Source organism: Gadus chalcogrammus, chromosome 7 (genome assembly GCF_026213295.1).
Source record: "Gadus chalcogrammus isolate NIFS_2021 chromosome 7, NIFS_Gcha_1.0, whole genome shotgun sequence".
Classification (NCBI taxonomy): domain Eukaryota; kingdom Metazoa; phylum Chordata; class Actinopteri; order Gadiformes; family Gadidae; genus Gadus; species Gadus chalcogrammus.
In genome coordinates this window covers 25,301,303-25,316,626 of record NC_079418.1, presented here as the reverse complement: position 1 = coordinate 25,316,626, position 15,324 = coordinate 25,301,303, and the positions used below count along the sequence as shown (strand labels likewise).

Sequence of the window (15,324 nt, the reverse complement as noted above, 5' to 3'; positions counted from 1 at the left end):
TGTTTACCTGTAGAATATACCCCTTCAGTAGAAACCATCGTGTTTTTCAGGCTTAAGGGGTCATGCAGAACCTTCTCTGTATTTGCTTAAGTGCATTGTGAGAAAGCAAGCTAAGCAAGCTATTCCAATCCACTTATGATGGGACATTTCTGTCAAAAGGTATTTCCTGGTGGAGGCGGGTTGCCATACCTTTGGGAACTTGCTCTCCTCGTCGATGAGGGAGATGATGTTCATGGGTTTGTTGGCGATCATGTCCAAAGCGTCCTGGTTGTCGGTGAACTCGATGTGCTGCCAGCTGATGTCCTCCAGGTTGTACTCCTGCTGCTCCAGCTTGAAGACGTGTCGCACGAAGAACTGCTGCAGGTTCTCGTTGGCAAAGTTGATGCATAGCTGTTCAAAACTATAAGTGGGCCGATTGGTAGAGAAGTGAACAAGGGATTACTGAAGGTGTGTGATTATCTTCTCTATCAAAAGCCTCAGAGAGAGATTGAAAAAGATTTTCCCAGGGTTACGAGACTTCTCGTGGTCTTGAGAATTTCATAGGTGTTATGAAAAGCTCACGTACACATTTGCGATTATCTCGGGAGAATGTACCCTGCGACCAACTAATGTCAATGGCTCTGCAGCAGCCATTCCTAGTTCTTTAAAGGTGTTTGCACACTGTCACAAAAACAGCAAGAAACACCAATGTTGTTGGATGGATTTTTCTGTTGACAACATCACAAATATTTGTTGGACAACTTGTTATAGTAGGGTGCTGGTGTTTGTAGATTAACCAACCTCACAAAATATATCTTTGCAGTTCATCAATTCACAAAGCAAACATTGAACCATATCACATAAACAGTGCCACTTGCCTGTTGACAAAGAAGTTCTCGAAACCAAAGATGTCCAGCAGTCCGATAGACCTGGTCTGGATCTTGGTCTCACAGGAAGTGGGCCTGTAGATAGCAGCATTGATCTTGTCCACGATCCAGACGAACAGCCTGCCGTAAATCCCCTGGAAGGAGGGAAGCCGGATATACAGTACAAATCTTAATATAAACTAGTGATGCTACACAGAGAGGACTTAACTTAGTATGGTGTGGTAAATCAAAAAGCAGTTTTGTCGAAGAGTCCCCAATTCCTGAGATGGCATGCCTCCTTTTTGGCATGATATGCAATATTAATAACATAATAGCTCAAAATGACTCAAAATAAATTCTCTGAGCAGATTTAATGTGTGCCAGAAGATTTTCCTTCTTGAATTGTATACACTTTGACAAACGGTTGGGATTTGGGATAAACAACTATCTGTGTGCAGTTAATATGAGTTTTGGAAGCTAGATTGTGACCTTGACAAAGGCGTTCCTGACATCTAGTCCCTGCTCCACATTTAGGGGTGTGGCAACGCTCTCTCCACGTGTGATGAGGGTGCGTGTGGTCAGACACACCATCACGTCCTTGGGATCCACCTTTGAAACCAAAAGTGAAACCAAAACAGAATTGAGCTGAAGCCAGAATTCACTCGATCACAGTGAAAACACACATGAGTAAACATTTGAATAACCGTTAATGTTAAAGCAGATCAATATCTCTGAACTAGTCAATGGTAACAGAGGAGTTTACAATCTGTATAGATGTTTATGGCATTTGGTAAATAACACAAAACAAGCCAACAACAACGACAACACATATTTATACAAGAATGGACTCTCTCAACTGCTCACCATTAATATTTTATTTTCATTCATCCATATTCAATCCAGGGTAAATGTTTTTTTAAATGCTCTGTTTGATGAATTAGAATCATTAAAACCACGCACCGTTCTTCTTCTCATTTCTCAAAACTTGAGAGGAGAACCCGCACTAGCAGACTAAATAACTCATTAGATGGAGTTTCTCTCAACAGTAATGAATCCACTCTATATGTGAGGCCTGAGGCCGAGGCCATACAGACAGACTAGTGCAGCAGGGACGCCTGTGCTGTTGGTGATGAGAGACACCATTGACTGATTGATTTGACTGATTCAATTATTTGTTTCAATCAAACATTTAAGTGGCAATCTCGAAGATCGCCAAAGACTTTAATTTAAACAAATGTCAGCTAAGTCACTATCTATTGCCGAACGAGCAAACACAAAGGTGACTGAGTGCCTCTGGTCCCACTAATGCATGCCCTTGAATTTGCAGTGTTGGGAAATGTACAAACTGGGTGTTGGTGAAAATGGAACAGAGATCGTGGAGATAGGGTGCACAAACACACACGGACCTCCATCAGCGAGGCAGCAGTCATCAGGTCAGGGGATCGCACCACCACGCAGGCGTCCAGGTTGTCATAGGTGCGGGCTGTTGGGATACAAAAAGAACTGCTTGTCTCAGGAACTGACTACGCTTTCCGAGGGTAAACTGGGTCCAGCGGTCTTACTATGCTACAGAATGACTTCCGTGTGAATAGAGACGCAACGGAGCCCGATCCGGAAACCAACCACTAAAAGGGGTTGGAGGTACACCTTGCTTCCTGTTACATAAAATAGATATTAAAAAAACTGAACTTAATCACCCGAGTATATGAAGCTTTCAGATGGGGAAAATGCATTTCTCTGGGGCCACTGTACACAGTGGTGATTTCCAACCATTGCATTCACTTTTCTAAGAACTTTGGTGTCCAGCCAGAATGTTTTTGCTTGTGAAACGCCCCTGTTCATCCAGCGTTGACCTGCTTGCGCAGGATTACTGGTCATACTGTATGTATACTGTAGCACTGACCGTCAAATCCCAGGTTCCCCATGTGTAGGATGGCGGCGAGCAGCTTAGAGATCTCCCAGTTCTCCGTCTCGGTGAACATGAGCACCTTCATGGCCGACTGGATGCTTGAGTAGTCGTTCAGGTCGTCTCGGCCTTCGCATTGTGTGCAGTTCCCCTGTTGCGAATAAAAAAAGCGAGGTCAGGTTGGAGGCTCTTATTTTGAAAATCCCCCGTATTAAGGAAAAAGTAAAAAATGATATTTACAGGACAAACTCAAAGGTTGAATGAGATATCATAGATGAAAGGAGCATGGCTCATTACATGGCTCATATGGATGTATTTATGTTTCACGGGGAGACACCAACCATGGTGAGGTAGGAGTAGTCGGTAGCCTGGCCGAGGCCCAGCTTGGTCTTCAGCTCCGGGGGCATTCCCTTCAGCATGCAGTAGAAGACGTGGTAGTTCCTCTCGTCAGGAGCCTGCACACAACCAGGAGGATAGGAGAGTCAGGGCAGGAAGGGTGAGCTATAATGGAAAACAGCCAGATTGGGAACAACCATCCTGGTCTTAAATTTAGAAAAAATGATATCACCAACAATAGTCAATATAAATAGTATTTCCTTGAAAATAATCGTTATATTTAACCTTATTTTGTAGTGAACTTTTTGTATATATCAACAACCGAGCCACTCCCACACTAGCCCAGCCCCTCAATAGAAGACCCATGGATAGTGAATGACAGAGTGTCTGTTTCATCCTTGGTGTGACGGCCCTCACCTGCCGGCAGACCCGGGACTTCTCCAGCAGGTACTGCTCTATCTTGGCCCCCTCGATAGCCCCCCGCTTGTTGAAGTGGATGTCTATGTACTTCCCGAAGCGGCTCGAGTTGTCGTTGCGAATGGTCTTGGCGTTGCCAAATGCTGTGAGGAGAATAGATACACACACACACACACACACACACACACACACACACACACACACACACACACACACACACACACACACACACACACACACACACACACACACACACACACACACACACACACACACACACACCAAGGCGACGACATGTTAAGAAATCAAAAAGCTCTTCGATGTTTAGAAGTGGATTTAGAGTTTCGGGTTGGTTTCGACACAATAAGTAACGTTATCTGTATCCCATAATTCAGTGATAAAAAACAAAAATCCAACACCTTGCATCTCTTTTCCTTAGCAGAATTTGCATATTTATTTTGAAGTATGTGCATGTAACTGAATATGAAAAATACCTCAGCTGGATGCCACTATGAGGATATTGGCTTGACCAAAATATAGTTGGAGTACGGCTATTATTGCCATGAAAGCCCATTGTTGTGACTCGGGATGCGGACATAAATGTCTCCTCAATAATTACATTTCCTTTTAAAAATCCTGTCCTTAATGACATCATCTGCATGTATCCAAACAAATTATCGCGAGGGGGTTTTATTCACAATATATATGTATATATATATATATCTGGTATGGTATATGCCCAGACCTTCTAGGATGGGGGTGGCCTCCAGGACCTGCTGCTCTATCCAGGAGTGTTGTCCGCTGATGGCGGCCAGGAACTGGAGGATCAGCTTAGTGCTCTCCGTTTTCCCAGCTCCCGACTCCCCACTGTCACAACAGATCATATCACACGTCATGAGAATACCAATTAAGACATATGCCACGATTATATGCATGATGACACACGTCACGACAATGCAAATTGAGACGTATTTTGTGATAATACGAATTAAGACATATGTTGCGAGAATATACAATAAGACATATGTCAGGATAATATACATTAAGACATATAGTTATAACATACATGAAGGCGTATTTCACGATAATATACATTAAAACATATGTCACAAGTATTCGCATTGAGACATATGTCATGATTATATACATTAGGACATATGTCACGATAATATACATTAAGACATAAGTCCCGATATTATATATTAGGGCATATTTCATGATAATACACATTAAGGCATATGCCGTGAGAAAACACATTATTAATATCAATATGATTAATCATGGATATTATCAATACCTGAACACACACACACACACACACACACACACACACACACACACACACACACACACACACACACACACACACACACACACACACACACACACACACACACACACCTTATAATGCAGCACTGGTCCTTGTTGTTGCGCTGCATGTTGAAGTAGCAGTTGTCGGCGATGGCGAAGATGTGCGGCGGCAGCTCCCCGATCTTCTTGTTGGTGTACAGGCGGATCTGGTCGGGGGTGTAGATGGGCAGCAGCTGGTAGGGGTTGACCGCCACCAAGATGGAGCCTGTAAACGTCTGTAGCGGAAATATAGGCAAGTACAAAAAAGGTGAAAAACAAAGATACCACTCTTTTCTTTTCTATAATAAGCTACATAAGTCAAAGTCCAACTTTTGACCTATATTAGTAGAATATCGCTCTCACCGATTGTTAGACATCATGAGGCTAGAACTAGCATTTCAATAGAATTTCACCCGCCCCCGACCACATGAGTGGAACGATGGGCTTTTAAAAGTTGTGTAAAGGTGCGATGGAAGAAAACCAGCTTGCCGTGGAAAAATTTCAAGATTGTTTCCATGTTAGTTTTTTTTATTCTTTACTTGTTTATCAACGGTAATCATTTGAGTGGACCCTTGGAGAAAGAGGCTGGAACAACGGTTTAGCTTGATACGTTGCACTTCCGAGCAAAACGAAAATGGATAAAAGGTCAGACTGAATGGAGGAAAAGAGCCCGAGAGTGACGTGAATCGATTAGGGATTTGATTAGCAATGGCGGCAGTGCTTAGAAGACGCAATCCTCTGTAGTTTGTACTCACCCGTCCACCACAGTTAGTCTACATAAAGGGAGAGTAGGGAGGGCAAAGGAAAGGCAGGGGACAATCACTTTAAAAGAAAATCCTCGGGAGTATCAAACAATTCTCCACATATCATCACACGCCCCTGTAGTCTCCTGTAAAAGAGTACTTTTGGTTTCTCCATGAAAATATGACAGAATTCAAGCAACATTCCTCTATAGCCATCTGACATTTGCTTCCCTTCAACTGTTAACCCGATTTAAAAGAAAGGCGCTTGACACCTGGCTACATGGTAACAACTACTAACGTAGATGACGTGCTCTTGGTAGCGGATGAGCAGGTTCCGGAGGATGCCGGCTTCGTTGAGGTCTCCAAGCCGGATCATGTCCTCCACCCCATGGATGGAGGTGGGGTGCATGGGCTTGAAGTTGGCGGCATTCTGTGGCGAGATCCAGTGTTCCTGCACGGGGGGAGTAGGGGGAGGGGTGGGAGAGGGAGGTGGGGTGTGGGTGTGTGTGTGTGCATAAGTGTGTAAAAAGGCTGTCCTGGAAGTGACTATATCTGGACCTCAAGACACCAATTGGGGGGCCACATACATTTTTATGCTATATATAATCCAAAGGTGTTATAGCTGATTCATTTTAACACACTATGTTTCGCAAGGTTACAGAACATCTGTAAGTTAAAAAAAACATAGTTTACAGAAGAGGAACTCCTCCCTTTAAATATAAACAAACCAAGATGGCATGATACCATTCCCATTTTTTCTCTTCTGTTTCACTCCTTGTTTTTTCATTTCACATACGCGAAAAATTCTAATCAAAGAAACAGCAGGTTCAGCTTTAAAAACCTAGTTGAACAGCAATCACGCAATGTTACCAGAAGTGGTGCGATATCTGTGGTTTGACGTTAGTATTCGGTTCCTCTTCAACATGGCGCAGCAGGGAAGCAAACTGTTTTAGCTAACGTAGTTGTTAGGTGTCTGCTTGTGTTGGGGACTCACGGTGTTCTCGTCATCCAGGACTTGGGTCTGTCCCGATTCGCACAGTTTGACCACTGCTCCCACCGGGACATCAAACTCCCGACCCGTCTTCAGGTCCAACCACACGTAGTCCCCCTATGGAGTCAGAGATCAGCACCGGCAGTTAGCTCACCACAGAACCAGTTTATACACGCCAGGTTGGATAACACTTCATGTGAGGAAACCAATTTATCATAACCTAATTCAGCTGGTAATTGATCTTTCTACAATCCCATTAATAGTAATATTCTCAAAATGTTGGCTGCTATCAAACAATTATTTGACGGAAAATTGTATGATAACATAATTCCATTAAAGGTAACCAGTGTAAATGTATAATTTGTTACAGAGGTTCCCTTAAAGTGGTGGTTTCCTTAAACCTTGTTTGGCCTCCAACATAGTCAACAGGTGGATTTCCACGAATGACGACTAAGCCCCGTCGAATGACAGAATGGAACTACCTTGAACCTTAGAGCTTACTACTCTTGCTAAGGAGAGCTCCACAACGTGTGAGAGCTTAATGCTGATTGCATGAATCAAGTGTCAATCAATTGGATCCAGAGAGTCTGGTCTGAAAGAGCCTACCAAGTTTCAAGATTCAGACAGTGTCTGTTTTATTTACGCAATAAACGTAGCCACGCTGAGATAGGTGGGAAGACCTTGAATCAGAAATAACAGAAGCCTTTCTACAATGTATGACACACAATAACAAACAATATTTCCATTGTATTGTACTTTTCATCACAGATATTTATCGTTGCATCGTCCTAACACATTTTTAAAAGATTTTTAAAAGACAAAGAATATAGAGGGGCAAATCTCACAGCCAAGGGCCAAGACGTTTGGATCCTACGTCTAGACCCTGACCTTAAGCCTTTATTATGTTACACTTCATTTAGAATGTTGTTGGGACCAGATCCATCGTAGGGCATCATTCAAAGGTTGAACAGTGTAATAACATTTGGTACGACAGCTGTTCGGTTTTGTTGACAAACACAACACGTTAATTGCCAAAAGACGTGCAACCGTCAAAAGGGTACAATTTGCAACTTGCTATCAACTAATTATAATAACAATTCAAATAATAATGAATTTCTTTTTTTTATCACTTTTTTCTAAGATACCCACGCTCTATAGTGAGCGTGTCTGTACAGTACCTGTTGTAAGATGACCATGGTGTCGCCTCTAATTCACCGCAGGGCATCGGAGGTCAGCATATGATGGGTGGCTGGGGAGGAAGATGCAGAGGAAGACTTGAAATAGAGAATGTGGTGAACCATGATTATGCAATATAGTAGAACATATGCTTCTGTTGTTAAATTTGTCTCGCCAACCAGAAAATAGCTGCATTGCATTTCCCTTTATATAGGCTACGTTGTATAAATACTTTTGGGTTGGATTTGGATTAAAAACCTCTCATTTGTTAATAATGGGTTTGAAATGTCTTTCAAACCTGGAATCTTACCCACTGTAATGGATGATAGGCCTAATAGGTGTTTTTTCCAGATCATCAACTATCATTATCAACTAACATGCCACTGTTAGACAAGGGAGGGACACTAGAGACACAGGAGAATGTGAATCTCACTTAATCAACATGACCCAGTAGGCATAGTGCATGTAGAAATGCTTCTGGCCTGGGGCTTTAAAATCAGACAATTTAGACAATAAGTACTAAATAAAACACTTTTCCCATACTAGATTTTGTAAGTCCAAATGAAAAGGCTATCACACACACCCCCCGCTCCCTAAGTCTACAACAAGAACTTCTGCAATTGTTGAAAGCCAGAAACGGCTGTTCACTCAAACAATCATTTACATTATCGTTGATAATCTTCATTGTAATGCAGTACTATAAAGTATACATAATATCCTTCAAACCAATGAGTAGTGACATTTTTGCATGCCCGTATGCTATGCTACATTAGGCTACGCTATGGATAGGGGCTAACCTCGGCCCTTAAAGGCTTAATGAATTCCCAGGGCTAATCCTACTGCTTAAATATGAGCAACTGTTGACCAAGGTTGCTAAATAATTTGCTTCTCCACCACAGTAGTACACACTGTTCTGATTGAAGTGAGTCTCACACATAGTGGCAAAGATAAATCTGGTTACGAGGCAAGTTTGTGTCTCAACGACCCAAGGGTATGTTAAGTACATGTAGAAATGTGTTGGTGATTGTATATGGTTTAAATGCAGGAATTCTAATTCAGCAGAAATATTGTTGGACAATTATTAATTCACTAATGTGTTAATATTGGCAATGTATCTTATTTGTAACGTACTTGCACAGATTCAAATGTTATAAGCCAACTGTGGTAATAAGGGAAATGCTGAAATCCCAGTCCATTTAACCCCAATTCTGTTTCAGTTCTGAATAGAAAATAAGCTTTAAAAAAGACCATAAGTGCTTATATGTCCTAGGTATTAGTGTAACAATAATAACATCATTGGTTAAACATGCTATCAAATGAACACACAGCCACCTCAATAGTAACGGATCCCAATCAATAAATCAAATGTAGCATGATGAACATCATGATGATTCACTGATTTCTGAAAGGAATCAAAAACAGTTCAGTTGAGCACATATTCTTCGCCAAGTTCTTTGAGTGTTATCTGCTGCCAAGTCCACCCACACGCCCCTTGCTCACAGCATATGCCACTCCAGAGCCTCTTAGCCAACCCCCAGGGTGCCCACTGCACATCGGTCACAGGATACCGTATCTGTGAGCCGCCCCTGTGCCTGCACTCCACCCATGTGTCTTGTGTCACGGTGGCTGGACCTGGCGGTGTGCCACAGGCCATGACGGCAAAAGGCGTTGTATCGACCCAGGTTCAGGTACCCTTGGGCAAACAGTATTCTTGTGACTCCAGCTCTCAGTCAACCCCCTTTCCTTCCCCTAATCACTCCTTCCTGCTCCCTAATCTATTGGAGGAATCCGGTGGAAATTAAAAAGCGCAATGCATCATGGGGTATTGTGCTGAAGGAAGCCCACATCGATTGGACACCTCTTGTCTACGGTGCATTATAGGTGATACGCAGTACATTATATAGGCACTATCTTTGACAGAAGTGAAACAATTTGGACACGGTACTGGCCTTCAGATTCCAGCCAGAAGCCATCTTGCAAATATCAAAAACATCCTTCTAAGAAATTTGACTTCTAATCGTCACGTGTGTGCATGTACGTGTGGGTTTGTGTGCATTTGTAGGGTCCAGCCAGTAGATGCATGGGTGTGCACGTATGGCAAAAGAGGACACAAACAGGACTCACATAGATTGGATTCAGACGGCCAGACACGGAGGCCCCCCCGGATGGCTTCCTTATCCGCTGAGCAACTCTGAGACCCCCCAGTCCTCCATGACCTCCGTTGGTAAGACCTCTGTAACAGACCCGCACCCGTCCATCAGAGGTGGTCTTCATGGTGCTCGTTCATGGGGTGCATGATTGTGTGAGTGGGGGAATATGCAGCTGTCCCTGTTTTGTAAATGTCTCATGCTCACAGTTAAAAAATATGCTCAACAGATTCACGGTTTGTTGAGCATGTGTTGTGTATCACAGTGACAGATAAGCAGTAAGAGGGTACTTCTTTTTGTCAATATAGTTGACTGAATTGAAAATGAGAGGGCTTATATTGTTAGACATTGATTGAGCCTGTATTCAGACCCTGCTGTTTCAAAGCGTATGCCACTTTTGAGCTCAAGTGCATGTTTCAAACTCTCCCTTGCGTTGTCTATCAAATGATTGGCCATTCGGGCTAGGAGTATATAACTGGTGGCTTAAGCGGAGCATTTAAAAGCAACTACACAGAACACAACATTGGTGTCCTCTTAAGGTAAGCTAGGCTGGTTTTGATATTGTGACGCACAACCAAAAGTGTATATATGCTTACATATTTTCTACACAGTGTTGATAAATACTAAAAGCAGATACTATACAGCATTAACCTAAAAGGTCAGCCAATGCTTTGTTTTTGCAAAACTATGATCAACAAAATGAAGTGGTTGCTTCTATAAAAAACACCAGAATTGTATCTTTAGATGACACTATCGCATTCCCTGCCTGTTGCTCCATAATTTATCCAGAGTATATTATAGTGATTTGCTCCTACTGTGTATGTCATTATGAACAATATATAGATGTCAGTAATCCAAAAGTATTGAATTGATGTAACAATCACCTGATGCGCAGCAAAACCATCTCAACTCAACAAAACCATGAGCACTATTTCCCATATCAAACCCGAATTGAGCCCTATTCCCTCAACAAGTTCACACAGTGCCCATTGTGACCATGTGAACGATTATGCATACAGAAGGAGCGTTCTCATAAATACACACACACACACACACACACACACACACACACACACACACACACACACACACACACACACACACACACACACACACACACACACACACACACACACACACACACACACACACACACACACTCACACAGGGCCGCCACCAGTGCAGCCCCCAGTGTGTGTTCCACCACCTACTTAAGTAGGCATAATGGCCGCTGTGAGCGTCGGGCCGCAGGAGGTCTCGAGGTTAGCGTCTACAGTAAGAGGCTTTAGCCTTCTAATGCAGAGCACCCACAGAGAGGCCTGCCTGGGACGGCTAAGCCCCTGGCCTGACACAGAGGGCACACACACACACACACACACACACACACACACACACACACACACATGCATGTATGCATGCACTCAGAAACACACACACAGCAACAAGCAAAAGACTCACACACACAACCAGACGCATACAATTAATTAAAGTACATAAACACGCATACACAAAACTAACAAATAAACAAGCACACACACACACACACACACACACACACACACACACACACACACACACACACACACACACACACACACACACACACACACACACACACACACACACTAATAACACAATTCAAAAGCACACACACACACACACACACCAAACTATCAGCACAATTAACAAACTCACCCACAATAACTAGATAGACTATTAGACTCACACACACACCTAAAACACACTTACCAGTCTTACATCCTCTTTTGGAAATGCCCAAAGTGGGACAGGTGACGGCAGGTGAAGCCACCGAGCCAGGTAGAGAAGAAGAAGCAGGACAGTATTCACTCTCAGCCAAAATCAAAACAAAGTTAATCAATCTGCCCTTTGAATTAGTCCTAAACGTTGTCTTTTCTTTTTAAAACCTTTGTTTCTCTCTTTCTTCCAGTTCACTATGGCTACAGTCTGAGACGTGTGCAGGGCTAAAGTGATTCTGGCCTGCATGCATCCACCTCTCCTTCCTAGCCACTGATCCTATTTAGCTGGAGGGGCGGGGCCAGTCGGTGGCAGCCAACGGGGGGGGGGGGGGGGGGGGTCGTTATTTCAACTGCACAATGTTGTGATCAGACCACCACATCTCTAATACTGGTCCTCAATGTTCCTTTGCTTCATGTAAGTAGCTGTCCCATAGGAAAAGATGCATCTATAGAGCATATAGAGCTTATTAATTACAAAAGTAGTGAAAAGCTTTGTAATGTTTTAGAAGCTACTGAAACAAAAATTAAGCACTTTACAATAACGTTGTCATATGTCATCTGTAAGCCTTAGGTTAATAATGAACTTATCCTTAACTAAACATTGATTTATAATACTTTAGTCGATGATGAACTAATCATTAACACAACATGAATAGAGATTTGTTGATAATTAATACGTGCTGTGTAAGGGCCCTTAATTTACTAACACGTGATGTTCATTAGCCAGTACATGCCAAGTCAAACACTATCCTGTAGTGACATCATAAGTGGGCGTGTCTATCACAATACAACAACAGTTTTAGTTTTTTACTTTTATTTCAAAGTCATGCCACAAGTTGACATAAAATACAAAATAAATTAAATCATAGTGTTTGGGTTTAAGCTATAAAATAACCACAGTGTAACCGAAGGGGGGGGGGGGGGGGGGATAGTGAGAAAAAACGGTTAAAATAATGCACATTGAATAGGCAAAAAAATAAACTAATGTAGAAGAACGCACAGACAAGCACACGGTACAGACATTAACATACAGCACAGCTCTCCCATAGCTACTGGCCAACACACCAGCTCCGGTTGAAGGTTAATTGGATATATAAAATTAACAAGGTTATAAAATACTGGTAAAAGATACTTGTTATAAAGACCGTAGTATCGTCTAGAAGGGTCACCATGCAGTTGATATTCCATTCTCCGATTGATAAACATCAGGAGCAACAAAATATAGAATAGGAAATCACAAGCTCATTCCACGAGGATCGGGGCTCTCCGTCTTGAATGCTGTAAAAACGAAGACAGAAGTTGTCCGTTCTCTTTTGTTGGTTCGTCCGTTTGTTTTTGTAAGGTTTTTTGTTTTTCGGCTCCGAGGTCATACAAACCTACACAAATGTTATCACACGCCAGGCATACGGTTTGGTGAAGACTCTACGACCAATGTCTTTTGATCAAGACACATGCAGCAGTGCTTGAGCAGGCAATGCCAGTGGAACAGCACACAAGCTTTCCAAAGCGATGGATATTTCAGTTCCATATACAGGCTTTCTGAGGAGTTTTCTTGTAGAGTAATATAAATTCCCTTTTTAAGCATGATTTTTTTCCTTCTATCCAAATTGAAATAATGTCCAGGTATTTTTCCAAGAATACCGCAATGAATGAAAATAAGTCCCGTTGTTGCTACAATTTTTATACATACTGTATACAACACTGAATACTGTTAAACACATGCAAGTATGCAACATAAGCTTTTGTACTTTACACAGTATTAGTAGCAACAGCTCAGGTTTGCCACACTTTGCAAGAGAACCAAAAACAGACTTTTTTTAAATATTTTAAATATGAATGATGAGGTTTGCTACATGCACTGGCACTTTTTCTTCTTCTTTTTTTTGGATTTGTAAAAAGTCAGCTCCAGCCTCAGTCAAGTGTTGACTAGTTCTCAATAAATAAATACATCAATGAAGAAATAAATAGAATTCAAATAAAATATAGAAACATAACAAGTTAATACGAGACCGTCAGAGCACTGTCACTGTATGTATACTTTGACATCCGCTGGTCTGTCTATGTGTGTGTGAGAGTGTGTGTGTATTTGTGTGAGTGTTTATGTGTGTGCTTGTGTGCTGGTTAACAGTGAAAGTCATTAACACTTTTGGCAAACAATAAGAACAAAAAGTGCACCAACAATTTGAAAGAATAAAGAGGAACAGTAATACTGACTACGACAGTGACGAAGCAAACCTGTGTCGTAATCGAGACGGAAATACCGTTATATCTGGAAATACATCGTTGAACTGTACGTCCAACGAGCATTGAGCAAACTCCTTAAATAATGTATACGTTTACAAAGGTACCACCTGCCAACAGGTTTTTGATTTGAAAATGAATTCAAATTTTTGGCACTGTTTCAATAAATGCTTTGATGACCCTCACACAAAATCCACCATTTCCGAGGAAAACATATTCCAAATGGCTCCAAAACATCTGGACAGCGGACTTCGGACATCAGCTTAATTTTGTTCTTCTTTTGATTCTAGGACAGTTTGAGTTTAGGATATCAGGTACAATTTTTAAGTTGGTTAGGAATTGAACTTCCGTGAATTGAAAAAGATATACGGTATCTATATATAAAAATAAAGGAAACCAAGCCAAAACAACAGCGAAAAAACAATGCTGAAATTATGAGAAAGCTTTGTCCGATGTACAGCTGTCAAGATAGCTTTGGACCTGGCACTCTTTTTGGATCAGGCCATGGACCATTGATAATGGATCATTGAACATTAATCATTGATCAATAATCATTAATCATTCCGGATCGCCAAAAACAACACGAATCAAATACTATGATAAGGCACATGCAGGAATGTAAGAGTCACTGTATTTAATTAGTTTAAATTTAGACTGATATAACAGACCTTTTTTGCAAGAAATGTCATTTCATTGTGACACATTCAGTTAATTTTGTAATAAAATCGATATGATGTTGTACAGAATTTGTATGTAGTATCCCTTCATTTGGCGGGGCACGGCCAGGTTTGCGTGAGGAGACACACTCTTCTCAGCATACAGCATAGATCTTTGTTCCACTCTACTTAGGTTAAGCGGCAAATGACGAATGTCTGATCGAAAGAGGCTGATAATGAATGAGGACAAAAAAACACAACCTCAACAGGCCGATATTCAAATCCTCCACCTTGTGAGAATGACTGACGGAGAACGCATTGGAACATTCCTGTATGTGCCGTTCAGCTGCTGTTCCGTTTCTTGTATGCAAAGCTTGCGCTAAATGCTTCATTCACATCACATGTAACCCAGAGGTAACAAAGGGCCTATGGCACTCCCATCGGCAAAGGCAGAATATTGCGCTCATCATCATTATACTGATGTAACAGGCTGAAGATTATGGCACTATAAACGTCTTCCCTTCATCATCATCATTACCGATTTAACTTGTAATCAGCAAAAGGTGAGCCAACCGGGGGGGTGGGGGGGTTTGTGTCCATGCGTAAGGACACTTCAGTGGAGGTTGCTGTGGGTGGGAGGTGGGAGATGTGGGGGGGGGGGGTTTCTTAAGCACTTGCTGGTGTTTCACCGAAACATGTGATCACATTTGTAGCCAATCGTGTTGTGAAAGATTATTTTATGCATGTTAACCCCACACA

The 15,324-nt window shown here is 42.0% G+C and overlaps 2 protein-coding genes across 4 annotated transcripts in view; both read right to left on the bottom strand.

Annotated features, from left to right (window-relative positions):
* myo7ab (myosin VIIAb) overlaps positions 1-7,784 on the bottom strand; it is a 36,982-nt gene extending 29,198 nt beyond the window's left edge. For both annotated transcript variants that reach the window (XM_056593658.1, XM_056593659.1), the window contains exons 1-12: positions 7,767-7,784; positions 6,592-6,705; positions 5,896-6,048; positions 4,906-5,090; positions 4,250-4,371; positions 3,505-3,647; positions 3,093-3,206; positions 2,749-2,902; positions 2,252-2,328; positions 1,335-1,454; positions 858-1,000; positions 190-400 (exon numbers count right to left, since the gene is read on the bottom strand). In XM_056593658.1, the coding sequence (XP_056449633.1) occupies positions 190-400; positions 858-1,000; positions 1,335-1,454; positions 2,252-2,328; positions 2,749-2,902; positions 3,093-3,206; positions 3,505-3,647; positions 4,250-4,371; positions 4,906-5,090; positions 5,896-6,048; positions 6,592-6,705; positions 7,767-7,784 (1,554 nt within the window). The remainder of the gene's footprint in view (positions 1-189; positions 401-857; positions 1,001-1,334; positions 1,455-2,251; positions 2,329-2,748; positions 2,903-3,092; positions 3,207-3,504; positions 3,648-4,249; positions 4,372-4,905; positions 5,091-5,895; positions 6,049-6,591; positions 6,706-7,766) is intronic.
* Positions 1-15,324, bottom strand: part of LOC130385249 (glutamate receptor 4) — a 1,260,456-nt gene that overhangs the window by 1,098,191 nt on the left and 146,941 nt on the right. The gene's annotated exons all lie outside the window — the stretch shown is intronic.